The 24,932-nt window shown below is 42.1% G+C and overlaps 3 protein-coding genes across 9 annotated transcripts; all 3 read left to right on the forward strand.

The window, feature by feature from the left end:
* Window positions 1-167: 167 nt before the first annotated feature.
* Window positions 168-7,801, forward strand: LOC115685743 (serine/threonine-protein kinase STN8, chloroplastic). 4 transcript variants are annotated; one of them, XM_030610839.2, is made up of 8 exons: window positions 2,935-3,120; window positions 4,296-4,973; window positions 5,553-5,633; window positions 5,962-6,036; window positions 6,482-6,526; window positions 6,640-6,729; window positions 6,878-6,979; window positions 7,158-7,801. In XM_030610839.2, exons 2-8 carry the CDS (start codon window positions 4,395-4,397, stop codon window positions 7,338-7,340), a joined length of 1,155 nt encoding a protein of 384 aa, XP_030466699.1. In that variant the 5' UTR covers window positions 2,935-3,120; window positions 4,296-4,394; the 3' UTR covers window positions 7,341-7,801. The 4 variants fall into 4 exon arrangements, 2 of the variants coding, with proteins under 2 accessions (XP_056171374.1, XP_030466699.1); XR_008817320.1 differs by lacking the exons at window positions 4,296-4,973; window positions 5,553-5,633; window positions 5,962-6,036; ... (2 more) ...; window positions 6,878-6,979; window positions 7,158-7,801 and adding exons at window positions 168-992; window positions 1,246-1,419; window positions 1,658-2,062; window positions 2,483-2,846; window positions 3,192-3,751 and having other exon boundaries at window positions 2,934-3,120; XR_008817319.1 differs by lacking the exons at window positions 4,296-4,973; window positions 5,553-5,633; window positions 5,962-6,036; ... (2 more) ...; window positions 6,878-6,979; window positions 7,158-7,801 and adding exons at window positions 168-992; window positions 1,246-1,419; window positions 1,658-2,062; window positions 2,483-2,846; window positions 3,192-3,751 and having other exon boundaries at window positions 2,971-3,120.
* Window positions 7,802-8,593: 792 nt separating this feature from the next.
* LOC115685744 (probable phosphopantothenoylcysteine decarboxylase) lies at window positions 8,594-11,006 on the forward strand. 2 transcript variants are annotated; one of them, XM_030610841.2, is made up of 3 exons: window positions 8,594-8,809; window positions 9,815-10,165; window positions 10,449-11,006. In XM_030610841.2, exons 2-3 carry the CDS (start codon window positions 9,821-9,823, stop codon window positions 10,737-10,739), a joined length of 636 nt encoding a protein of 211 aa, XP_030466701.1. In that variant the 5' UTR covers window positions 8,594-8,809; window positions 9,815-9,820; the 3' UTR covers window positions 10,740-11,006. The 2 variants fall into 2 exon arrangements, with proteins under 2 accessions (XP_030466701.1, XP_030466700.1); XM_030610840.2 differs by lacking the exon at window positions 8,594-8,809 and having other exon boundaries at window positions 9,795-10,165.
* A 6,059-nt stretch (window positions 11,007-17,065) lies between these two features.
* LOC115685769 (phospholipid-transporting ATPase 1-like) lies at window positions 17,066-24,472 on the forward strand. Of its 3 annotated transcripts, none has more exons than XM_056315394.1 (9): window positions 17,066-17,219; window positions 17,948-19,754; window positions 20,529-20,832; window positions 21,038-21,830; window positions 21,983-22,106; window positions 22,306-22,525; window positions 23,028-23,486; window positions 23,566-23,870; window positions 24,046-24,472. In XM_056315394.1, the coding sequence occupies exons 2-8, from the start codon at window positions 18,005-18,007 to the stop codon at window positions 23,765-23,767; spliced, it is 3,852 nt and encodes a 1,283-aa protein (XP_056171369.1). In that variant the 5' UTR covers window positions 17,066-17,219; window positions 17,948-18,004; the 3' UTR covers window positions 23,768-23,870; window positions 24,046-24,472. The 3 variants fall into 3 exon arrangements, with proteins under 3 accessions (XP_056171369.1, XP_030466744.1, XP_056171370.1); XM_030610884.2 differs by having other exon boundaries at window positions 23,566-23,860; XM_056315395.1 differs by having other exon boundaries at window positions 23,566-23,860; window positions 24,074-24,472.
* The last annotated feature ends 460 nt before the right edge of the window (window positions 24,473-24,932 follow it).

The raw sequence follows: 24,932 nt of genomic DNA on the forward strand, positions 1-24,932 counted from the left end.
GAAGAAAATTATCTATCTACTGTTTGCAATTGACAAAAATTTTCCAACGTTTCTCCAATTTTCACCCAAACTTACTTTTCTTCCATTCCTCTCCTAAGAGAATAACATAATTATTTTGAAATCTACCATCGGGTTGTTTTAGTCTCGAGTAGTCATGACTCAAACCGAGCAGCATATCATAAAATAATTTAATGTCTCTTTTACAGGGTGAAAATTCTGTATCAGATTTCGTTGAGCCGGTTCTTGGTAACCAAGCATTCCTTACTCTCACTGGATAAACCCAACATAGCTGACGCGGCAAAAATGCAACCTCTGCTTACTCTCCTCAGTTTTCCCGAAACAAACGATCGAATAAACGGAATAAAGGTCCCTTCTTTTCTTACTTCGAAGCAGCAATTCCCATGGCTTCCTTGCTCTTCCCAGCACCGCCAACTGCGACCCAACAAAACCCCAAATGCGCTCATCTCTCGCTCTCTCCTTCCTCTCTGAGACCCACTTCAGCTTTCCATCTGTGCTTCTTCTCAAACCGAGCGAAAGCCACGAACACCCTCAAATGCGACGCCTTTACGAGCGACATTGCCCAGCTGGTGGACCAGTCGCTGTCCCAAGTCCCTCTTTTCCAATCTGGGTATGAGCGAATTCTGGGCGTGGCCGAGGAACTGACGGAGATGCAGAGATGGGGGGTCGTCATATTCGGTGGGCTCACTTGGGTTTACCTGACGGCGAGGCCTGGGGTGTTGATCGGCGCGATCGATGCCTACGTTTTGGCTCCGCTGCAGGTGGGTCTGGATAGCTTGAGAGGGAGGAGGAGGTTGAAGAGGAGTGACTTTTTGATCGGGGACAGGTTGGGTGAGGGGTCTTTTGGGGTTGTGTACTCCGGTGTTGTCGTCCCCGAGAATGTGAATGTTGAGGAGAGAGTGCAAAAGAGAGGGCGTGGCAAGAGAGCTCTGGATTTGGATGGGAGGTTCAAGGAGAAGGTCATCTTGAAACAGGTAAGCCACAGACACCCAGTAAAAACCGATCATCAAACCATGCCTTTTGTGCCTCTAGTTTTCGCTTAACTCGTCGAATAAAAGATAGAGATGTTGTGGCCGAAATAAGGATGAAGTTTGGTGTCTTGCATATGTTTTTGCAATTTGAAGCAGAGGGTGAATTTTCAATGGGTTGTGTTGGTTTCTGTGAAGGTGTTTTGGTAATGTCGAGAAAGATAACCTTTTTGTTGGTCGCATCGATGAGAATGTTCAGGTTAAGGTTGGAGTCCAAGGCGCAGAAGAATATGGGGATTATGAGGAGTGGTTCAATTACAGGATGTCCAGGGCAGCACCTGAGACCTGTGCCGAGTTTTTGGGGACTTTTGTTGCTGATAAGACGAATTCACAGTTCACTAAGGGTGGGAAATGGCTGGTTTGGAAATTTGAGGTACTTATTCTCAGGATAAGCTCTGAATTTAGTTAAATTTTATGTCAAGATCCTCTGCTATATCTCATTGGATCACTCATGATTTGGCCGGAAGAGTTGTCTTTCTTTCAATAATGCCGACCTTTCAAATATACTAAGAGATTGTAATTTACCATATCTGCGACTTACCGATGAAGGTCAGATGGCTGCATTGAACTTGTGTCCTTGTTTTGATCAGCTAATGTGTTCCTTGTAATAGGGAGATCGAGATCTTGCCGATTACATGAAAGATCGTAGCTTCCCTCTGAATCTAGAGTCCATCATGTTTGGCAAAGTCTTGCAAGGGGTAGACTCCGTTGAGCGGAATGCGTTGATCATTAAGCAGGTGATGCGGCAGATCATAACTTCACTGAAAAAGATTCATGATACTGGCATTGTCCATCGGGATGTAAAGCCGGCCAACTTGGTTGTGACAAAGAAAGGGCAGATTAAGCTCATTGATTTTGGGGCAGCCACAGACCTTCGTATCGGCAAGAACTATGTGCCTAATTGCGGCTTACTTGATCCTGATTATTGTCCCCCCGAACTTTATGTACTTCCAGAGGAAACGCCAAGTCCACCTCCAGAGCCAGTTGCTGCCTTTCTTTCTCCCATCCTGTGGCAGGTAACTGCTGTTCTGCTGAGTAGGTTATGACTTGTTGTATATCAAATGAAAGGGAAAGGTGCTTGCTATCGTCTTCCTAGTTCATCAATGATGCTTTCAGCTTTCTGGACAAGGCTTCCATCAGCTAAATTGAAATATTTGACATAGGAAGAATGATCATAGTCAGTTTTCTTTGTTTGTTATGTGGTAGCTAACTAAATGAGGAGCACCGATGCTAACTAAATGAGGAGCACCGATGCGCTTCTTTATTTTTAAGTGGAGTCCATTAACTCGAGCTTGGATAAGGCAAGAAATATCAAGTATTTTTCAGCTTTGAATATGTTTAATTGCAAGCTCAAATAAGCTCAAAATATAATCCATATGTTGATTCTCTTTTCTTGAGTTTGATATGCTAAATTCCGGTTTGTACTGGATTTGCAGCTGAACAGTCCTGATTTGTTTGACACATACTCTGCCGGAATCGTACTCCTGCAAATGGCGATCCCGACCTTGAGGACCTCTGCAGGCCTGAAGAATTTCAATTCCGAAATTGAGGCAGTCAAATACGACTTGAATAAATGGAGGGACTGCACGAGATTGAGGCCCGACTTAACGATTCTCGAGCTCGACTCGGGAAGAGGGTGGGATTTGGCCACAAAGCTCATCTCGGAGAGAGGTTTCCTGAGAAGGGGAAGATTATCGGCCGCCGCAGCCCTCAGGCATCCTTATTTTTTACTAGGAGGTGACCAAGCGGCTGCGGTTCTTTCTAAATTGAGCTTGAGAAAATAGGAGGTTCGCGAATGATGTAAGTGCAAGCATCGCCGTTCATTCATCGGCCATTGTTTTGCGTTCTATTCTACATTGAATTCTCTTTCCTGCTTATCATGTACAGATTTTGTAAAGCCAAGAGCTTTCTCATTTACGCGCAGGTCCTAAGATGTAATTCATAGTGCATAAAAGGAGTACTGGTCCAGTTTTCTTCTACTCCCTACTTGAACCTGTTGGCTCTCTACATGTCTCCGATACCGGCTCTCAAGTCTTGTGATGGCGAATCTTAAGAAATTGAGTTCAACGTACAGGTAAGGCAGTGTTGCGGGAATCATCCTGATGACATGGGTTAAAGTCATTGTCCTTTGTATGATAAGTACAGGTAAGGCAGTGTTGCGGGAATCATCCTGATGACATGGGTAAAAGTCATTGTCCTTTGTATGATAAGGTCGTAGGTCGGATGTTTTTCCTCTGGTGCACGGCGGTTCAGCTGCTCGATAGTTTCTTCCGTTGCCTGAAAAGGAGTTCGGATAGTGTTGCGGCGAACGGCGAATTGGAGAGGAACCCTCTTTCAAGACCCGCCGTGCCATCAGCATGTTCCCCCTCGGACTGAGACTGCTGCAGATCTCCGTCAGCCAGTGAATCTCGTCGCCGCCTCGCCGTGCACGAAGACGGTCCTGACAAATTGTTTCCGGGTCGAATTCGAAGAAGTATACATAAGAGAGAAATGCATCTCCGGTGCAGCTTGTTCCTAGTACAGAATCAATGTTGCAAAGGATGTCTTTTGCTCTGTATCTGCCCGTGGAAATTTGGAGGCTCTCAGACCATCTTCTATCCCCAAATTCTGACGCCGTCCATAACAAAATCTAAAAACTAGAGACATTCATGTACAACTGCAAGCATATCATCATCAACTTTAATTACGCTCCCATTATTTAATATCTCTTCAAGAAAATAACTTTCTATCATTCACTTCAATTTAGTCTTCTCATAGTAAATATTTCCCGAAAAACTAAGATTGTAAAAGGGTCGATACGAGAAAATTACTCGTCATTCTTCAAAATAAAAAAATTACTCATCATCTTGAAAAAAAAATAAGTTTATTGAAAGTCCTAAAACTTGTCACGAAAGTGTAATTAAGTCTTAAAATTTTTAAAAAGTTCAATTAAGTCCTAAAATTTGTCATGAAAGTGTAATTAAGTTTTAGGATTTGAAAATTTGTTAAGTCATTTTATTGATTGTACTTTTTTGAAAATTTTTGGATTTGATTATATTATTGCGATAAGTTTTAAGATTTGATTGCATCTTTTAAAAGTTTTGATGGTTCAATTATACTTTTGCGATAAATTTTAGGATTCCCGGTGCATTTATGCCGAATAAAAAAAATTACTTACGTTCGTCTATCAAAACCTATTTACTAAAAATTCATTTCATTCTTGAGGTGCTGACATGGTGACACGTGCATATTATCTTCTCGGCTTCTCAGGATCACTTCCTCGTCGCTCTGTAATCCAAACATTTGACCCATGATGCTTCGCCGTGTTCGTTGAGCCTCAGGCGCTCGTGTGCTCTCGGCTGTTCTACCATGTGCGACCGCGTCTCGTCGGCTCCTCCTCTGCCGTCGTTCCTCTCCGGGAACCGCAAGCTCCCCTCGGCCGCCTCCACCCCGACGCCGGGAGCCGGGCGGTTCCCGACCCGCCGTTCTCTTGGCCTCAGGAACCGGCCGCACGCCGGGCATTCGGCAGCCAGGTCATCCGGCGGCGCCGGCTTCGGTTCCCGGGACGGCGAGTTTTACGGCCGGCTAGGGCTCAAGGACGGCGGGGGGGAGAGTTTCGAGCTGGGGACGAATCGAAGCGGCGGCGCGGAATCGAGAGAGGGGAGCGGAATCGGCGGGGGTGACGCGGCGGAAGGCGGAAACTTGGGTACCGAAGAGCCGGCGCGGCGGTCCTGTGAGGAAGAGGAGGGGGAGGAGGTGCTGCTGCGAAGCGAAGGCGGCGATGCCGGCGTCGCCTTGAGGAGGGAAGAGGAAGCGGAGAGGAAACTGAGGGTGCGGGGCGGGCGGCAGGTGATGAGGCGATCGAGCATGGTGGCGAAGCAGGTGATCAGCATCGAATCTGCTCTTGGCTTGGGGTTCGTCTCTCAGCTCTGGGTGGACACCGCCTCGGTAAGTGGCGCAGTTCTTCATCTGGGTTTCTTGTAGTTTTCTGTTATCTGTTGCGGGAAGCAAAACCTCTCGTGCCTGCAGAAGATTATCCATTGAAGAATCTAGGTGGGTTGTGCTATAGCAGGTGACTGTGAATGTTAAGGAAGGTTTAAAAGTGTTGTCTTTGTATACCAACTCCTGGAGTTTACTAGTATTCAAATATTCGAGTCAATCAGAGCGAATAACTTCAACAAAAGCTAAAAAGACAGATGATCGTAAATGTCATGCTGGTCTGCGCGTTTGTTTATCTTTTGCTTTTGGTATCTCATTTGTAGTTAGCTAAATTTATTCGATAGTTGGAGGAAGATAGAGATGTACATAAGAGAACACATTTGCTTTTGGACTTGATTGTACTACTTAATCAGTCCTCAAGTGAAGTTTGCTTTGGCAATCCCTTAATAATGGAGTGTCCATTGGGAAAACCAGCGATTTAGGGAAGAACCAGGTTTAGGTGCAGTCTTGATTATTCTTGTATGCTACAAGATTGCTTATGGGAATTGGAGATTGTCATCTTTAATATGAGATTTTTCTTTGACCCAGTGGAACGTCGTGATTGTGGAAGTGAGGCCGAATTTGCTTTCTGGTGATTCAGAGAGATTTCTTCTTGAAGATGTCTGCCAGGTGCTTTTTTGTTTTTCACTTTTTCTTTACTCAGTAACCTTGCATTTCCCTTTTGTCTGCATAATCGTTACGGTGGATGCATGTACTCTGTGGAATAGTGGGATGTTCGCTGTTGTGATGTATATCAGTTGCAAATTTAAGGTTCCACCACTTTGCTTAGCAGTTATTAAGAGTCATTGCTTTGTAGTTATTTGGAGTAAATTTGACTATGAACATACTCGATATATTTGTCAATGAGTCTGAGTCGTTCGATATATTATGGCCTTCAAGTTCTTGCTTGAGTCATTTCTTTGATGGTTATTACATCGCCCAAAGTTTTGTAGTTCAGGTCGGTGATGTCGTGCTTGTTGAGAATGAGAGGGTAATGGAGAATGAGTTGAAAATGGTGGGGCTGGATACATTGGTATGTTTCTGTACACTATAGTTCCTTCTCTCTTGATTCTCATCTTATTTATCTGCATAAGTAGGATCATGTGCTCAACTTGTGATGGAACTTGCCTAATAGGAAGGCCTGAATGAGGATTGACGGTGATTTGGGTTAAAATCTCTTTGTAAAATTGACCTTTTCCAGAGAGGTGCACAGAACATAGTCAATCAACTGATAATATGCGCATATAAAAAGGATGGTGGAGTTGTGGTTTGGCTATATTCTGTACCTGATCTGTACAACCCCTTCAAGAAAGGGAGTGTGAATCCTTTGTAACTGTTGGCTATTGACGAGCGTGCAATATTAAGGGAACATGAATCCTGTACCTGAAAACTGTAATTTTTCTGCATCAGTTGCTTGTGTGTTTCACGATCTTGTGCATAAGTTTACTATCAAGAACTTAACTTTCTATTTCTGTTAGGTAGGGTATGAAGTTGTAACTCCTGGCAGAAGAAGTATTGGCAAGGTATAATGATATTTTGCAGGAGTTATATCTTTTTATAGCTATGTTTGCAGGAGCTATAGTGTGTCATTGCAAGTGTTATCTTTCTTAATGAACTTCCTTTTGGTATTTACTAGGTCAGAGGTTATACGTTCAATATTAATTCAGGGGCTCTGGAGTCCCTTGAGCTTGATTCATTTGGTATCTCGATCATTCCATCAAGTTTGGTATGTGAAGCATTCCTTTTGAATCTTGCAAACTGAGTATTCTATGTGTGCGTGGACCCGTGTGCGTCTGTATCGGGTCTTGATGGGTATTTATGGAATATGTGTCAACTGCAAAATTCATCTTTATATATGGTTGCTGTTGTTTCAGGTGAGTACTTATGCTTTGTTTGTTGAGGATGTGCTAGAAGTTGCATCGGATAAAGTATTTGTGCATGAAGCTGCAGCAGTGCGCTTACAGAGGCTAACAAAGGTACGTCAGAATCGACACGAACCAATTATCATGTCCTCTAGAACATTTAGCGTATCAACAGCTGTTTCTTTGCTACATGCTCAATGATGGTCTCTAGAGCATCTCTGACTACATCCTAGTTGATATAAGCACCTCTTAACTCGCTTTTTGGTCCATGTCCCATCATCTCACGTGCCAGGGTTGGTGGGGTGCCCAGAACGTCGGGAAATCCATCAATGAAGTTGAAGAATATTATGATCTCGAAGAAGTTGACAGATTAGCTAGTGACAGCCGCACAAGAAGAGAATTCCAGCGCAGGAGATCCCGTCCTAAAGCGAGGGAAAATCAGGATGACTTGGACCTTCCAATGGACTTTTTATGATACTCGAGCCTACGCAGTGTCCCCGGTTCGAGCGTGCAATAATTACCCTTGTAGAGGGCCTTTGCACGGGTCTTGTGCGTTACATCGACCATCCAGCGTGAGGACGTCCTTTCTCATTCCCTTGTGGTCTTTCCCTTCTCTATAGGACGAGGCAGTTGAAGTCCATAAAAGAGCTCTTCGCAGGTGCTCGTTACCCGTTGATTGGTTCGCAAGAGCCCGCGAGAGCCTTTTCTGTCAAGTACTATAGTGATTTCGACGGAGCATTCAGCAGATCTCGGGAAACAGCAGCAATTCGATGCAGATTCGGATGAGCGAAAGGAGGCCAAAAGAGTAGGCGATTAAAGAATGATGATTTGGTAGCTTTTTCCTTATCTTTATCTTTGCTCCACTGCATTGGGGATTCTTTATGATTGAGCCATGTACATAAAGCCTCTTATTGCGCTAAACCTGTGAGGTCTGAAGAGCCATGTTGTCGCTAAGTGCCAATTGTAGTTGCAACAACGGCCACATCGTCCATTTTGTCAAGTAAATAAAAGTGCATGTGCGATTATTTTTTAGTAAAATGTTTTTCATGTCATTTATTTTTTTATCATTTTTATGGACGATAAACATATTTTTTGTTGATTCGTTTTCGTAAGCATTATAAGTAATTATTTTGTAATAAAATAATTTTTTAGATTATTTAATTTTTTACGTAATAAATGCTACCTAAATGAAAGGAAGAGTTCACTGCGTCGTCCCCAGCATAGCAATTCTTTGTTTGGATGCGTTGCCCGGATAAAAAAAAAAGTGATTAATTACTAATTAGTGAGCTTAAAGGAGTATTGAAGGTTCACCAGCTAAACTTTTCCAATAATCGTCTTACATTTTTTTCGCTTCTCAATTTTAGGTCTGCTTGGAGCGACTTCTACTTTTTCGACTTCGCGGCTTTTTATTTATTTATTTATAAATTTTGCAATTTTAATTTGATTCCAAAATCAATAACAAATACAGCCATTTTTATTTATTATTTACTTTTTTTCGAAGTATAAGAGTCTCATTTAAATTCTGTCCCCACTGACGACTCAAACGAAAAATGGATAAGTGTTGTGAAAATCCTATTGAATTTTGAAATTTTTGAAAGTTGTAATTAAATCTTAAAATTTTAAAAAATTTATAATAAAGGCATAATATTTGTTAAATAGGCACAATCTTGCACGAGTTTTAGAATTCGAATTGCACTAATCTCAAAAAAAAATAAAAATCCCCCCCTCCCCTCTTTTCTCTCTCTCTCTCTCTACCTTCTAAATTCTTCCATCCCCGAACCGCTAGACCGGAGCTCCAGTGACCGATCGCGAGGCAGGCCGGTTCTTCAACCTCTCGGCGGCCCGCACGCGCCCCCCGGTCGCCGGTCGCCGGCCGTCGCGAGCCAACCGCGCGGATCTCGGGGGTCTGTGCCTTCTAGGCGGCGGCGGCGGCTCTCCGTTTTTGTAAGCAGTCTTTTGCCTTTTTGCTCAGTGTGATCACAGGCTGCTGTAGCTAGCGATCTCCCCTCTCTCAATTACGCGCGTTTCCACCTGCGAGAGCCCTAGCGCCGCCGTCGTGGGCTCGATCCCCACCTCCCGATCTCCGATTTCCAGGCGGTTGGTCGTGGTGTTGCTATGCTGCTTCTTCTTTTTTTCTTTTCTTTTTTTCACATTGGCCGATTCCGGTTGCGCGCGTGTTGCGTCTAGCTTGTTCGGAGGACTTTTGAAGTGTACCCTCTTCTAATTCTCTTTCGCAACGGCCTGAGTGCTGTTCTTGGGTGTTGACTGGTGAACGAAAAAAGGGGTGTTGTTAGCTAGCGTGTGGGATTTGAATGAGCAAAAACGGTAACGTGGCCCCGCCGTGACGGGTGGCGTCAATTATGCGCCTGTGTTCGCTTCTGCTGTGACGTGAAGCGGAAAGTGGGGGTGGGAGTGGGAGTGGGAGGGGCGTTTACCGACGGCGAGGTTTCGGGGGTTGTTTGTTTGAGAATGTGGAAGGGTTTTGATAGGTATCTGATCTTATTTTTACTGGATGAGGCATTTGCTGATCGAGTGAGATGGATTTACGTCTGCTCGATTGCGGGCACGGGCTTATCGCGAATTCAGCGATACTTCAGTTTAAGATTCAAATCACATAACCATGAAATTGGCACTAATGGTGCAGTTCCTATCGAGAATCTCGTATCGTTATGATCACCATGCTAGAATATGTTTACTTTTGTAGAATGAGGAAATCGGAGACCCGGTACTGCTTTGAGTTGTCATTATTTCTCTGCAAGCCTTTTTTGAGAGTTAGCTTTCTTATACAGTGTTTTGAGAAGGTGCTGTTTTACTTATGTGTCACGGTTGGACTTTGCTTGCTTAGATGTGTCGATTGATCAGCATCGAGATCTTATTTTGACTGATTTGTTGGGCACACTTTACAGATTGTGTCTGATGATGTTCCTGCTTTTCCTTTTCAATCGGTAGGTGTAAATGGCATTGGCAGAAACTACAGGTACTGAAAGAGGGCCATTACCAGCCAATGGTGGTCCAAGGAAGCCGCGGATATTGCTGGCCGCTAGTGGAAGCGTGGCCGCAATCAAGTTTGGGAACCTCTGTCATTGTTTCTCCGAGTGGGCCGAAGTGAAAGCAGTCGCCACTAGGGCTTCTTTACATTTCATTGATAGAGCATCACTGCCCAGGGATGTAGTCCTTTACACTGATGAGGATGAGTGGTCAAGTTGGAATAAAATAGGGGACAGCGTCCTTCACATTGAGCTGCGCCGATGGGCTGATATCATGATCATTGCTCCGCTATCAGCGAATACACTGGGCAAGGTAAATCATACGAGCAATCTAGATATTCTTCTTGTTTTTTTTCGTACTAGATACTTGGTTCATTGAGTTATTTCTTGGTTAGTGTCTGAAGTTATATACTTCAATGTGCCGTTGGGTCATCTGGAGACGGCAGAAATGTTTATCCTATAAAAAAAATTTCATTTTGTGCTCATCTCAGACTCATATTGAAGTCATTCAATTTCTCTTAGTTCATTTAATCGTCTTTCCTTTGGTTATGGAGAAAGATTCTGATTTGTTAGTTCTTTGTGCCGTCTCATTCTAGATTGCAGGAGGCTTGTGTGACAATCTGCTAACATGCATAGTACGAGCATGGGACTACGCCAAGCCCCTCTTTGTTGCCCCAGCTATGAACACACTCATGTGGAATAACCCGTTCACGGAGCGGCATCTTATGACAGTTGATGAGCTCGGAATTTCTCTGATTCCTCCTGTATCAAAGAGGCTAGCTTGTGGTGACTACGGAAATGGGGCAATGGCCGAACCTTCACACATCTACTCAACCGTGAGACTTTTCTACGAGTCTCGAGCTCAAGCAGGCAGCAGTAACTTTTAGGAAGCATTTGTATCTTTTTAGAAGTGATGGGGACACTCACTTAATCCGGTAGGCATTCTTGCACTATCTTTCTCATATATATTTAACGAGCAGGATAACGCTGATTCAAGACTGAGGTTTATCTAATCACCAGGCCAAACTTTTGGTTTGGTTATCTAATTTTACAAATCACCTATGTAATTCAAGCATCTTTTGTATAAACTTTGAGTTTGTTTGGCATCATTGGCTGCTGCTCTTAGTAATCCGACTGAAGTTCAACTCTCCAAACTTTTACTGATCTCTCGATCCATATATGCACGGCGCACACAATAGGTTTAGCCTCATACTTTTCAGCTCTCCTTTGCTGTTTTGCGATCTCCATCTTCGACTCAGATAAAAAAGAATATTCATTGTCACGACTGCTTGATAGATTATTATGTCATCGAGAACAACTCCGTTTACAGCAAAATGAAACTTCGGCTCCGGTGAATTAGCGCCCGCTACATCTGTTGGGGAAGATTCTTTTAGAATTACCAGCTTGTAAGTTGCCTACATTCTATTTTACTTTCTATTCTGATATTCTCCTTTGTTTCTGTTCTCTACTTCAGCATTCCTCTACTTCATGTTAATTCACCTAAGGTCGACCACTTTCTTAAAAAACATGCCTGCATTTATATCGCTGAAAATGTTGGACTAGGTTGGTCATCCTAAACAGGACGGGTCATCCAAATCTTTCTTTATGTCATCTGCTTTGCAACTATGTTGTGGGCTTGGCATCCTAAAACGTGATTAATCTCACTTTCTTAAGCTATGCAACTATGCATTATTTATTTTCTTTACTCGTAACTTTTCGTGATTAAATGTAAGTTTGGTCACCTTTGCATCGGTAACTTTCCTTTTAACGTTAGTAATTTACGAGAGAAAACCAGTTTCGCAAAGCGGATATGATTGTTCACGCTTTTGCCTTTTTAACCAAGGATTCACATTGAAGGCGAGGCTGCTTTCGTAAAAGCACTTACAAGCCCTTTGGTCCTAAGTAAGACCTTAAAAGGCTTCGGCTCAACTCTGATATGGAAAATGCGGGGTATTCTCGAAAGAGAGGAAAGAAATTTTTTTTTATAATCGGGAGGCTAGCGTGCGGGTATTAGCATATTAAAATAAAGAACGCAACCGTGTTAATCTGTTAGGTGTATACACCTGGCCAGGTGGGGCGGTTTTAGTCACCTGCCAAATTTTCCTAATCCACCTCACTAGGGCAAATTATACCTAGACAGGCGGGACGGCCTCAGTCACCCGTCGAATTTCCCTAATCCACCTCACTAGGGCAATCTGCAAAAATTTTGCAAGAACTTCTGTACTCTTCTGTTTATTTCTGACTCGAAAGTACAAATATAAGGAAGAAAATGTTTGACCATCAGGTATCTTGCGAGAAGCTGGAAGGTCTAAGTGTCTCTATTGAGTCGTACACTTTTATTTTAAATTTCCTGAACAAAAAAATTCTATTAATTGAGATATAAACAGTTCGAGACTCTACTTATATAAATTGATATATAGCATATCAGATGAAGCTAGCAAACAACTGGGGAAACCAATGGAATTATTATGGAAATAATTTGTCAAATTCATGTCCAAAGTTAATGATAAATTATATAGTCGATAAAAATTAAATTTAGCACACATAAGAATAACTTTAATGGAAATCAAATACGTTGATTTTCATATAGTGCATTCTAAGGTACCGTGTTTGTTGCGTCAATCGTTTCTTGCAAAGTTCATATAAAAAAAACTTACTTTTTGGCAATTGCATAGAAAAAGAGAAAAATTCCAATAGAAGTATAGATAAGAAAAAGCTTGAAAGTAGGGCTAGAAAGTAAGAGTAGATGAAGGTGAAAGTACATACTTTATAATGTCCTTAAAGGCTACATCTGAACTCTTGGACGTAAAATTTCGGAGGTATTTCCTAGGGAGAGGAAAGAAAAACTTTCTCCTCAATTAGGAGGACTGGACATATTGGCACTAGCACGTTAAAATAAGGAACGCAGTTCTGACTAGCCCGTCGGATGTTTATACCTAGACAAGCAAGATGACCCTAGTTGGAAGCTTGCTTCCCCTGCTGTGGTGAGATATCCTTGGTAACCACCGCTAAGGATCCATGGCAGGCCCTTGGTTACCGAGGATATTCTAAAGTATTGTGTTTGTTATGCCAATCGTCTCTTGCAAAGTACATATAAAATAAAACTTACTTTTAGGCCATTGCATAGAGAGAAGAAACAAACTCCAATAAAAGTAAGAAAAAGCTTGATAGTGGGACTAAAAAGTAAGAGTAGATGAAGTTGAAAGTAACATTGGAAGCTAATCTCCCTTGTATGTGCGATCAACATATTTTCGACTTACCCATCTTGATATATAGAGATAAGCGGACGTATAATCTTCGTTGCACCTTTTCCGAAAGGCGTATGATTCAATTAGCTGGCGCTATCGATTCAATTGCACGATAGATTCGAGACTTTTATAGCACGTTTCATGATAAATCGGCTAAGTTAAAGAAAACGAACAAAAGCTATAAGGGGCCATGAGACTCTTCAAACCATCTCCCAAATACACACATCATGACACGAGATTGAGATGTCTTCGAAGAGTGCGTGCATGTTTTGGTTTGTCATAAAAAAAAAAAATACATTAGAAGTCATAAAACTTGTTGCGAAAGTACAATTATATTCTAAAATTTTCAAAAAGTATAATCAAATCCCTAGTTCTAAAATTTTCAAAAAGTGCAATCAAATCCCTAGAATTTATCATGAAAGTGTAATTAATTAAAGGGCTCGATTAGATTATCGTGATAAATTTTAAGATTTTCAATGTGAATATCCAAACGAACAAAAGAGAAACATGGTTTTAAGTTGGAAATGGGAGACTTCATCTCTGCATTAAATTTTGGGTCATATCCCGAATTCAATGAGATCGGACCTGCTCGATCTCGAAAGTTTCGAGGGTTTAAATTATGAGGACGACAGAAGAGTACAAGAAAAGTGGCAGGATTTCCAATGTTCAAGTCCTCCTCAGATTTCCCCAAACTGGCTTTTCTTTATAGCGACAGTGACATTCCAAAGCCCCCACGTGTCTCTGTCAAAAGATATAAAAAAAATCTATTTCATTCAGATAAGGTTAGAACGTCTAGCATTTTCTGATTAACCACACTTTTGCTTTTTTTTTTTGAGGGCCTAATACCTCTAAAAAAAACACCACAACTTTAGGTACAATCTCAATTCAATCCCGAACATTTTTTTTATCTCATAAAAAATCCTCCCAACTTTAGGACGTGGCATTTCCATGTCATTGTTCAAGTTTTTTTTTTTTCCTGAATTTCATATCCGAGAAAATATATTTTGGAGACGAATTTCCATATAAGCCCAAATGACGTACTATTGGTCTGAAATTTGGGTAAAAGCTAAATTAATTAGGGTTTGGCTTTCTTCCTTCCATCTTGCTCGGGGATCTTCGATTTTGCGCTCGGTCTTTAATTTTTCGCGCTCGGGAATTTTCCATCTCTCATTGTCGAAGAGCTCGCACTCGAGACACTCGGCGTCGGGCCCTCGAACAACTCATACTCGGGATTGTCAAGAGAAATTTTGGACGGAAGGTTAACGTACGCAGATATGGGACTCAAGTAAAGGTTTACGATCTTTTATGAGACAAAAAAAAGTTTAAGGTATAATTGAGATTAGACCTATAGTTTGGGATTTCTATGAGATGAGGAAAAGGTTAAGATAGAATTGGGACCGAAACTAAAATTGTGGGTCGTTTAGGGCATTAAACTTGCGAACTCAGCCACCGACATGGCCACATGACCGGTTACTAGATGCAACAACTGTTCAATATTCACTTGATTGGGTGAGTTTCACATTAAGCAATGTTAGATCTATGCCTAATATAATGCATGTCGAAAACTTTCCATTGGCACACAACCATCCCAGTGGGTATAACCGTAATTGCGATGAGCCTCCATCGGCTTGTCGGTCGTCGCTGTTGAGACTTCTAATCAATCGGCGGTCGGTATCGCCTTGACCGACGATTGCCGTCCTCGCAAAACATCAAAAAACACATCTTTCTGTGAAATTCCCCGATCGAAGATGTTTTTGAATCAGTGTTTGCTGCCAATTATTGCCTGAAATTTGGAGGGAAAGTGATTGATAGTATCGAGAGTTACTCTTTTCGTATGTTTTTGGGTATCATCTCATGCACTCCACCTGGCTTGCTCCGGCGACCTTTGCCGGTGGCCGCGCGGTGGCCACTGGTGCTCGAAGTGAGAATGGTCTTGTTACAAGCACATTACTATTTTTTCAAAAGATAATCCAAGAAGATTATTCTTGTTCCTATAGAAGTCTCGTATACGCGAAATAAGAATTTCGTTTTTCTTTTTCTCCGCAATCAATCTTCTCATTCACGGTTTGACACCTTCGAGAATCATTTTTGAGCGAATATATTTCTATGTAAAGATAGAGCATTTTGTCGAAGTCTTCTTCGATAATGATCTTCGGTGCATCATGAGGTTCTCCAAAGATCCTTTCATGCATTATGTTAGATATCAAGAAAAATCAATTCTCGCTTCAAAAAGACAGGTCTCTCCTGACGAATAAATTAAATGGAAATATCATCTTGTTAATTCACGACAATATCGTTTTTACGCACGATTTCAACCGGAAAGGATCGACATTAACCAATTACGCAATAATTCTCCTGACTTTTTTCGAGTTATTGCTCGAGCGTTCGGCTGAATTTGTCAGTTGCACCGCCTCTCTAGCTTACGACCATCGGCGACACTCGCCACTGAAAACCTTGGCGCTCGCCGGGACGTCCCCCCGTCCTCGACAAGTGCCGCGCAACCCTCGCCCGCCACCGAAAAGGGGGTCGCGCCGCTCCCGTTGGCGGCAGAACCCCCGGCATCATTTATTATCCACACACGTTATGTGATTCGAATGATAACCGCATCTTGTTATGGTTTTTTAACCATATCTTGTTAAAAATAATGGATAAAACGACGGTTCAAAAGGATGGCAAGACAACCGCCCCAGAGTTCAAATCAAGTCTTACCAACTATGTAACAATTTGAGCTTGTTCGTTCAACGGTAATTCTAATTTACCTTCACCAAAATTTTCGTGCCAACCACTTCTCTTCCGTGGAGTCAAAGTATATAAAAAAAATACTAATACATTTTTTTTCGCCAAATAAAAGAAAAAAAAACCTTATATAGGGGCATATCTTCTTGTTTTGTCAGCATTTACTAGGGAATATAAAAACTTTCCAATCTCGTATTAAGCATGATCATATCGACGCCGACGCCGACACGCGTAACCGTCTTAATGCGAAAAGATTGGATTGCGCATATTAAAAATTCAACGACCCAACTGCATAACGGAAGGCACCGAACCAAAATTCAGCAAGCAAGGATACGGAATTTAAATCGTCAATCCGCGCCGATCAGGAAGCTTTACTCGTTCGTTACAAAATTACCCCATCTAGCCTTTATAAATGAAGTGAATATGCATATCAATAATCATGAATCACGTGCACGTGTGTATATATATATATGATGAATTTTTATAATACGCTAAAAATTTCTTTTCTTAATTACTAGATGCCCATCTCTACAAAATTAAACTCGATATATCTACACATACGACGTTATTTTTGGGAGCTTAATTAATTTTTTGGGTCAGAGAAGCTTAAATAACTTGCCTAATTTTTTCTTTTGGTCAAGTGATTTACCTAATTTGAACTCATGAAATTTGATGCAAAGAAAAATAAGGAAGCGATTATAAAAAAAATTTTGTGTGAAAAGAAAGGGGGGGGAATAAATTTTCGATTTCGAGGGGGGGGGGGGGGGCAGCAAAAAGCCAAGATTGATGGTGCACCGCTCGTCCTCCTCTGTCTTCCTCCGTCGGCCACGCCTTTCGTGACACACAGACGCAGACGCAGACGCAGACGCAGAGACGCCATTCTCTCTCTCCTCTCCAACCTTCGAAGCTCTCGCTGTCTCTCTCTCTTCTTTCTCTCTCTTCCGTGCGTTTGTGGGTGAGCCCTGAGCCCTAGCTCCGTTCACGTTCGCCTCGGCCCCCCGTCGCTTCGTCCGATGCGCGCGCTCAGATGGGCAGCAGGAAGGGCCGGAAGGTGGGGGAGGGAAGGGCTTTTGATCCGATCCCGATCCTGATGGTTCGGGCGCGGTGAGAAGAGGTGCTCCGCTTCCGTCCCGGATAAGAAGGGGATCCCCGCGCGTTGCGCAGGAGAACCTCCCAGATCTGCGACGATTTCAATCAATGCCTGCCGCCTGCCCTCTCCTCTGTGCGCCCTGACATTTTGGCCAATTGATTTCGTCGTAGTCAGTGCATTGATTGGAATCGGGCTGCGGATTTGCCCGAAGCGAGGCCTCCCGTTCAGCTGGTGGCCCCACCCCCCTCCCCCTCGCTTCCCCGAGGCGATAGAGCTTTCTCGATCCCGCGGAGGTTCGTGCTTTTCCGGTTTCTTTGCCGCATCGTTTAGCTGCGGGATTCAGACCCTTTTCAGCTCAATTCGATCGCGGGACTAGGGTTTTTTTTTTCGTTTTTTTAATCTTTCTGGGGAGTCAATTTGGGTTCTTTTTCTTCTGTCGGTTTTTTTTTTTTTTTTGTTTTGCGGTCTTGGCAGTCTGTTTCCATTGTATCCGTGTGAATTTTGTCGACATTGAAGTGAATTGGGGTGGTTTTCTTTTTGGGATTATCAATCATCTGCATTTGCGGGTTTCTCTGCTTGTAAAATGATGAACTCGGGAAGAGGCTCTTTTTGTCCGCAACTGAGCTCGTAATTTATCTCGTTTAGAAAGAAAAGTTTTGGTTTTTTTTTTTTTTTGGGGTCGGATGGGAAGAAAAGTTGAGAAGGAACTTATCTGCTAGAAGCGTGCGGGGGCCTTCTGGGTATGAATTTTTGGGCGATAATTGCCTTTATGCTCAGCATCTGCATGGCGTTGGTTTTTGGCATTGCCCATTTTTTAAAGTTTGAATGGCGTTGGTGTAATGAATTTTGAGATGTTGGGATGGTCCTGGTCGATTTGAGTGGAATAAGAGCGAGTTTAAATGATGGATCTTCGTGTTTTGAGCTGTGAATCCCGGCTGTGTCGGTCTAACTTTGGTTTCTCTGCGGATGGAAATGCTCTGCAATGCGGTGTGCTTTACCCTTCTCTTTCCTGAATTTTTAGGAGTCCAGCCGTTCATGCATCCGGTTCTCCAATGTGGTCGTTGGAGGATTGTTATTTATGACTTCTGGCCTGCCATTGCTGTCATCCTCAGATCCTCCACCGGTGGCGCAATCTTCTAAGCCTGATAAGAGTGTAGGCACCTTTGGATGTCTCTGCCGGGATGCTTCGTTCACGTCGTCTATTCTCGATGACAAACAGAGCAATTTGACAAGCGAAGAAGGAGACTCATCGCCTTCAGACATCTTTCCTGATAAACCACTTGCACGAACCTATCGACCTGCAGCGAAGAAGCAGTTTTATTCAGCTGACTTGCACCATCACCAGCGGTTTCCATTGGAATGCCCCACGCAGGGAAGGAAAGGGCAGGTAGCGTGGGGTTCAATGGAGCTGCCCAGATCTAACAACAACAGTTTCGCCACTTTTGAAATTTCTGGGGCCTCCTCGGTGGCTCAGAACAAGAGGAGTAAGTCTGAAAGAGTACGGCACAAAAGTACGCAGTTTGAAGAGAACCTGTTTCATGAAGAGAACTCCAGATTGATTTATATCGATGATCCAAGGAGGACAAATGACACTTACGACTTCTCTGACAATGAAATCCGAACTAGCAGATATACTATCATCACTTTTTTGCCTAAGAATCTCTTCATTCAATTCCATCGCGTTGCATACCTATATTTCCTTGCCATTGCTGCTCTCAATCAACTCCCTCCACTTGCAGTCTTCGGGAGAACGGTGTCTCTTTTCCCCCTTCTCTTTGTGCTTTCCGTCACGGCTGTTAAGGATGGCTATGAGGACTGGCGAAGGCACAGGTCAGACCGGAAAGAGAATAATCGGGAAGCACTAGTGCTTCAGGGAGGTCAGTTTAATTTGAAGAGATGGAAAAATATACAAGCAGGCGAGGTGGTGAAAATTTGTTCGGATGAAACAATTCCATGTGACATGGTTTTGCTGGGAACAAGTGACCCTAGTGGGCTTGCGTACATTCAGACAATGAATTTGGATGGCGAGTCCAACCTGAAGACGAGATATGCAAGGCAGGAAACTGCTTCAGCTGTGTTTGAAGGTTGCGGGATCTCTGGAGTGGTTACTTGCGAGCAACCAAACAGAAACATCTATGAATTCACAGCGAACATGGAGTTTAATGGGAATAAATTTTCTCTCAGCCAGTCTAACATTGTTTTGCGAGGTTGTCAGTTGAAGAACACAGAGTGGGTGATTGGTGTTGTCGTGTACACTGGACAGGAAACAAAAGCCATGCTGAACAGCGCAGCATCCCCTTCCAAGAGGAGTAAACTAGAAAGTTATATGAACAGGGAAACCATGTGGCTGTCGATTTTTCTTTTCATCATGTGTGTGGTTGTGGCAATTGGAATGGGGTTATGGCTTGTACAACACAAGTATCAGCTTGATACTTTGCCGTTCTACAGAAAGAGAAATTTCAATATGGGAAAAGATGACGGGAAGACATACAAGTATTATGGAATTCCCATGGAGACTTTCTTTTCATTCCTCAGTTCTATCATAGTATTTCAGATAATGATTCCAATATCTCTTTATATTACGATGGAATTAGTTCGATTAGGACAATCCTATTTCATGATCGGAGACAATCATATGTATGACTGTAGTTCTGGATCAAGGTTCCAGTGTAGATCATTGAACATAAATGAAGATTTGGGCCAGATACGCTATATCTTCTCTGACAAGACTGGCACATTAACTGAAAACAAGATGGAATTCCGAAAAGCTAGTGTCTGTGGTAAGAGCTATGAGAGTTCTTTGCCATCGCTGGAGACCAGCATTACAGGTATAGATTCTGTTTCTTCTACTTTGCAGACGATGCTTGTGGCGTTTCTTTTTCGATTGCATTTTGAACTTAATTGTTTTTTTTGGTAAGGTATTTTTATTTTTTTTGGTAAGGTTTTGAACTTAATTGTTTATGTATATATAATTCTATTTTATCCTCTCTGTCAAGTTATTAAATCTGCTGCTTCTAGGGTCATGTATATGTTTGGAACCAATCTGTATAGGATAAATGTTTCACACATCTAGGACGAAAAACTCCTACTTGTTGACCATGTGATGCAAATTTACTGCAGGACAAGGGTTGAAATTTGTACCATGGGCTTGTTTATAACTTGAGGTCAAAGAGTCGTAATCTCGTAATCAATAATAAAGATGATATCTGTCGTGGCACTATTTGATGTTGTTCTAATGAATTGTTATGTTGGAGCTGTTGTTATCTGCAATTCCTTTTCTTTATTTTGCTCCACACACTACAGCAAGAGACCAGATGATTAGTCTCAACCTTCCTTTTTTGGCTCAAGGAATCAAACATCTATATGTGAATTTGTTTTAAAGTTTCAATGGTGTTTCTTTCTGGTATATTTGCAGGTACTGATCTTTTGATCCATTGCTATCTGTTAGTATGCTAACTGTACGACATAGTGTTTACTTTTGTCTGAACATGTGCTTTGTATTTCACTATATTCTTGTTACAATACATTTTTCACATACGTTTATCTAAGATTATGTTATGATCTTCTCCAACATATTATCAATTTGGCATGTCTTTCTGTAGAGAGAGGTATGGGGACACCAAGGTGGAAGCTCAAGTCAGAAATCGCTGTTGATCCTGAACTTATGAAGTTATTGCACAAAGAAGTAATTGAAGGAGAAAGGCTTGCCGCACATGAGTTTTTCCTGACACTAGCTGCATGCAACACCGTGATCCCAATCCTACAAGATGACATGGTAACAATTGATTATCAGGGTGAATCTCCAGATGAGCAGGCACTAGTTGCTGCTGCATCTGCTTATGGATACACTCTTTTTGAGCGAACATCTGGGCATATTGTTATTGATGTGAATGGCAAGACACTAAGGTAGAGTACTCTCTCTCTCTCTCTCTCTCGTACACATACACATGCTCACTGAGTGCTTAATTAGTCAATGGTCTCTTTTATATGATTAGATTAGTAGTAGAATGGAACTTTTTGGGTTTTGTTTGCCAGTATTTTTTTGCCACGGATTGAGATCTAGCATACAATTGTTCTTACTTTGGCAGTTTCTTGCACACCTGTGAAATAGGTTGGATGTTTTGGGACTGCATGAGTTCGATAGCGTGCGCAAAAGGATGTCTGTTGTTATAAGGTTTCCCAACGATGCTGTGAAAGTGCTTGTGAAAGGAGCTGACACCTCTATGTTCAGTGTTATTTCGAAAGATACTGAAAGAGATGATCATATATGGCAAGAAACTCAAGAACATCTGATTGAGTATTCATCAGAAGGTCTACGTACACTTGTCGTTGCAGCAAGAGATCTTACTGTTGCAGAACTTGAGCTGTGGCAGTCAAGGTATGAAGATGCCAGCACTTCCTTGACAGATAGAGCTGCAAAGCTTCGTCAAACGGCTGCTCTCATTGAGTGTAACCTAAATCTTCTTGGTGCAACTGCAATTGAAGACAAGTTGCAAGATGGAGTTCCTGAAACCATCGAGTCTCTCCGGCAAGCGGGAATTAAGGTCTGGGTTCTGACTGGAGATAAGCAGGAAACAGCGATTTCTATTGGACTCTCTTGCAAGCTACTGACGATGGACATGCAACAAATCATCATTAATGGCATCTCAGAGGCTGAGTGCAGAAATCTTTTAGTTGGTGCCAAAAACAAGTATGGAGTGAAATCATTGAGTAGAAGAAATGAAGATTTTGGAAGGGGAAGTAATTCTGAAAATGGCTATCATGAGGTCTCTCTTCATACAAAGTCTTCCCAGATTCCCCAGTGGACTGTTTTCAAGGAAGAAGTCAAACCAAACGCGCCACTGGCACTCATTATTGATGGCAACAGTTTGGTTTACATTTTGGAGAAAGATTTGGAGTCAGAGGCATGTGTTTGCTTTTTATTTAGTAGATGCTGCAATTCAATTTTATGAAGGATCACTGATAGTCTAACGGATGTTTTTCTAACTTTTGAGAGTTTCAGATGTATTTGAGAATCACTTGCGGAAGTATTACTAATATTTCGTTTTTTCTTCAGCTTTTTGAGCTGGCAACTTCATGTAGTGTTGTCCTGTGCTGTCGTGTTGCACCCTTGCAAAAAGCTGGGATAGTTGACTTGATTAAGAGCAGGACCGATGATATGACACTGGCTATTGGTGATGGTATGCTGTCTTCTTCAAACTTCAGCTGGTAGCATGTGCATGCTGTTTGTGTCAATCGCTGTGCTTCCTTAGTTCTCGATTCTCAGTCGCGTTAGGCCATTTGAGAAGCTAGTTGATAATTACAGTCTAGTACAAAAGTTGACATTAGCAAGCTCATATATCTATCCTTGGTTTTGTCTAACTAATTGAATTTTGATAGGGGCAAATGATGTATCCATGATCCAAATGGCTGATGTTGGTGTTGGAATATGCGGTCAGGAAGGGCGTCAGGCAGTCATGGCATCAGATTTTGCTATGGGGCAATTTCGGTTTCTGAAAAGATTACTTCTGGTGCATGGTCACTGGAATTACCAGCGAATTGGTTATCTCGTTCTGTACAACTTCTACCGAAATGCTGTTTTTGTCTTGATGCTTTTCTGGTACGCCTCTTTGTTTCGTTTTGAGTGTCCAGCTGTATTTACTTGATGATAGCTTTGACATATGTTTCGACTAGGACCCAAACAAATGCACGTGTTATGGGGGGCCTAAAGTGGCACACTTGGTTTTCTGCCTCCCATTTCCCCTCTTTTAACCATGAAACTTCAATATTTTGGGGACAGAATTCCTGGCAATGCTTGCTTTGATTCTTTTTGAAAAATTCATTGCTGAAAAGCATCTCTTCAGAGCGTTATGCAATGATTTTTTGGTAGATAATTGCTTTGTCATATTTTTGGCTACATGTGGTGCTTGGTTGTAAAACTGGAGAAAAGGTGGAAGCTTCATTTTATGCTAGCTGTTAATTTGTTTTACCATATGAGCTGTAAATCAGGCCTGGGGCCTTTTGAAAGCTTTTCTGCTATTAAATTATGAAAACATGGTCAGCTCCCGCATATGGCTGTGGTCTTATCTTTCTTTTTTGTTCATTTCTTGGTGTGTTTGCAGGTATATTTTGTGTACAGCCTTTTCAACTACTTCTGCCTTAACCGACTGGAGTAGTGTGTTCTATTCTGTCATATACACTTCAGTTCCAACAATCGTAGTTGGCATTTGGGACAAGGACTTGAGCCATAAGACACTTTTGCAGTATCCGAAACTTTATGGTGCTGGGCATAGACACGAGGCTTACAATTTGCATCTTTTCTGGATTACGATGATTGATACACTATGGCAGAGTCTTGTTTTGTTTTACATACCGCTGTTCATGTACAGTGAGAGCTCAATTGACATATGGAGCATGGGCAGTTTATGGACCATATCAGTTGTTGTTCTCGTCAACATTCACTTAGCTATGGACATTCAAAGATGGGTATCGATCACGCATATTGCTGTATGGGGATCAATTGTCATTACATATGCCTGTATGGTGGTTTTAGATTCCATTCCGGTCTTTCCGAATTACTGGTCAGTCTCATATATTTGTGACTTAATATGGTTTCTTTATTTCTATCTTTTAGCTGATTTTCTTAATGCTTATTTTCAGGACCATCTATCATCTGGCAAAATCACCTTCATATTGGCTCACCATTTGCCTAATAATCGTAATAGCATTACTCCCTCGATTTCTTTTCAAAGTGGTGCGGCAAACTTTTTGGCCTTCTGATGTCCAAGTGGCTAGAGAGGCTGAGATCCTAAAAAGATGGCCCGATCATTTGGTTTCTAAAGGAAATCGAACTTCCACGTGACATGCACTGTGTTTGGAGACAAAGCCAATTCAAGAGCTTCCCTTGTGCTGGTCTGTTGTACAGCTCTCTTGAAACGCATTGAATAAAGCTATGGTAAGTATGCGTGACATTTCAAGCACTTACCTTTTTTTTTTTGGGTTTTCTGGTTGAGATGCCTGAGGACATTTAAGAGCTTGCCTGAGACTTAAAATAAAATTGTGCTCATCTGTCTTTATGTTGAAAGTTTCAATCATTTACCGTGCTTTGTTAATAGTACTTTTGCCATTTGTACTTCTCAGAACTGTTGAACCGGCTCATGGTATACAGAAAATGAAGACCTGCTTTTTATAGCATAGAAGTGTGAAGTGCAACATTTTTCTTGGCCAAATAGGGAAGACATTCGACAGAGCCGGGAGAGCTGTTTGGCAGCGTGGAAAATGATTCACGTCGGGGCTCTGGGGGGGTTGGGGGGGAGGTTGAGAGAGTGGCTCAGGGATACTGATGAATGTAACTTAAGATGTTGATTGGGCCGTTTTGGTGGAAGGGGAATTTTACGCCGAGTGTATCATGATGGTACTTGTTTAGGGCATTGAATACAGAGGAAGGAATACGAGAAAAGAGAGTACATAATAGTTTGTAAAGAAAGCGGTCCAGTAACCGAAAAAGGAAAAAGTCTTGAATCTTTGAGACTTCGAAGTGTGGAAGTGTTCAGAGATGTTCTATTTATCTCCTTCCTCTTTGCCAATTTCACTATATTGCCTGAGGCCAGATCGGATCCTTCTTTATGAACAGGTAGTGTTACTTCCCAAATTCCCCAGATGGCCCTTTCATGTTTCAAACTTCAGCATCTTTGGGAGTAGATATGCAAAAGTGGGTTCTCGTCTGGTATATGCACAGGGCTTTAGGGTTTCTGATCTTAGGTTACTGATGAAGGCCGAGACTTGGAAATAAGTTCTCTGGGTACGACAGTTTCTTTATCGTCCCTCTTTGTTGGTTTGAAGGATAGATTTCGAAAGTCACATGCGGTTTCTGTCAATTATCAAAATTGTGATGACATCTCGCAAAGGACGAATGTCCAATCTATGCATAGGCTATGATGGCAACTTATGTGCCCGTATTATTTAGTCTAGCGAGACTTGCACATGGAAAGCTCAATTGTGAGTAAATCTGCAAACCTTCACTAATT

Source organism: Syzygium oleosum, unplaced genomic scaffold (assembly GCF_021117445.2).
Source record: "Syzygium oleosum isolate NSW1041296 unplaced genomic scaffold, Sole_v2.1 Sole_v2.10, whole genome shotgun sequence".
Classification (NCBI taxonomy): Eukaryota; Viridiplantae; Streptophyta; class Magnoliopsida; order Myrtales; family Myrtaceae; genus Syzygium; species Syzygium oleosum.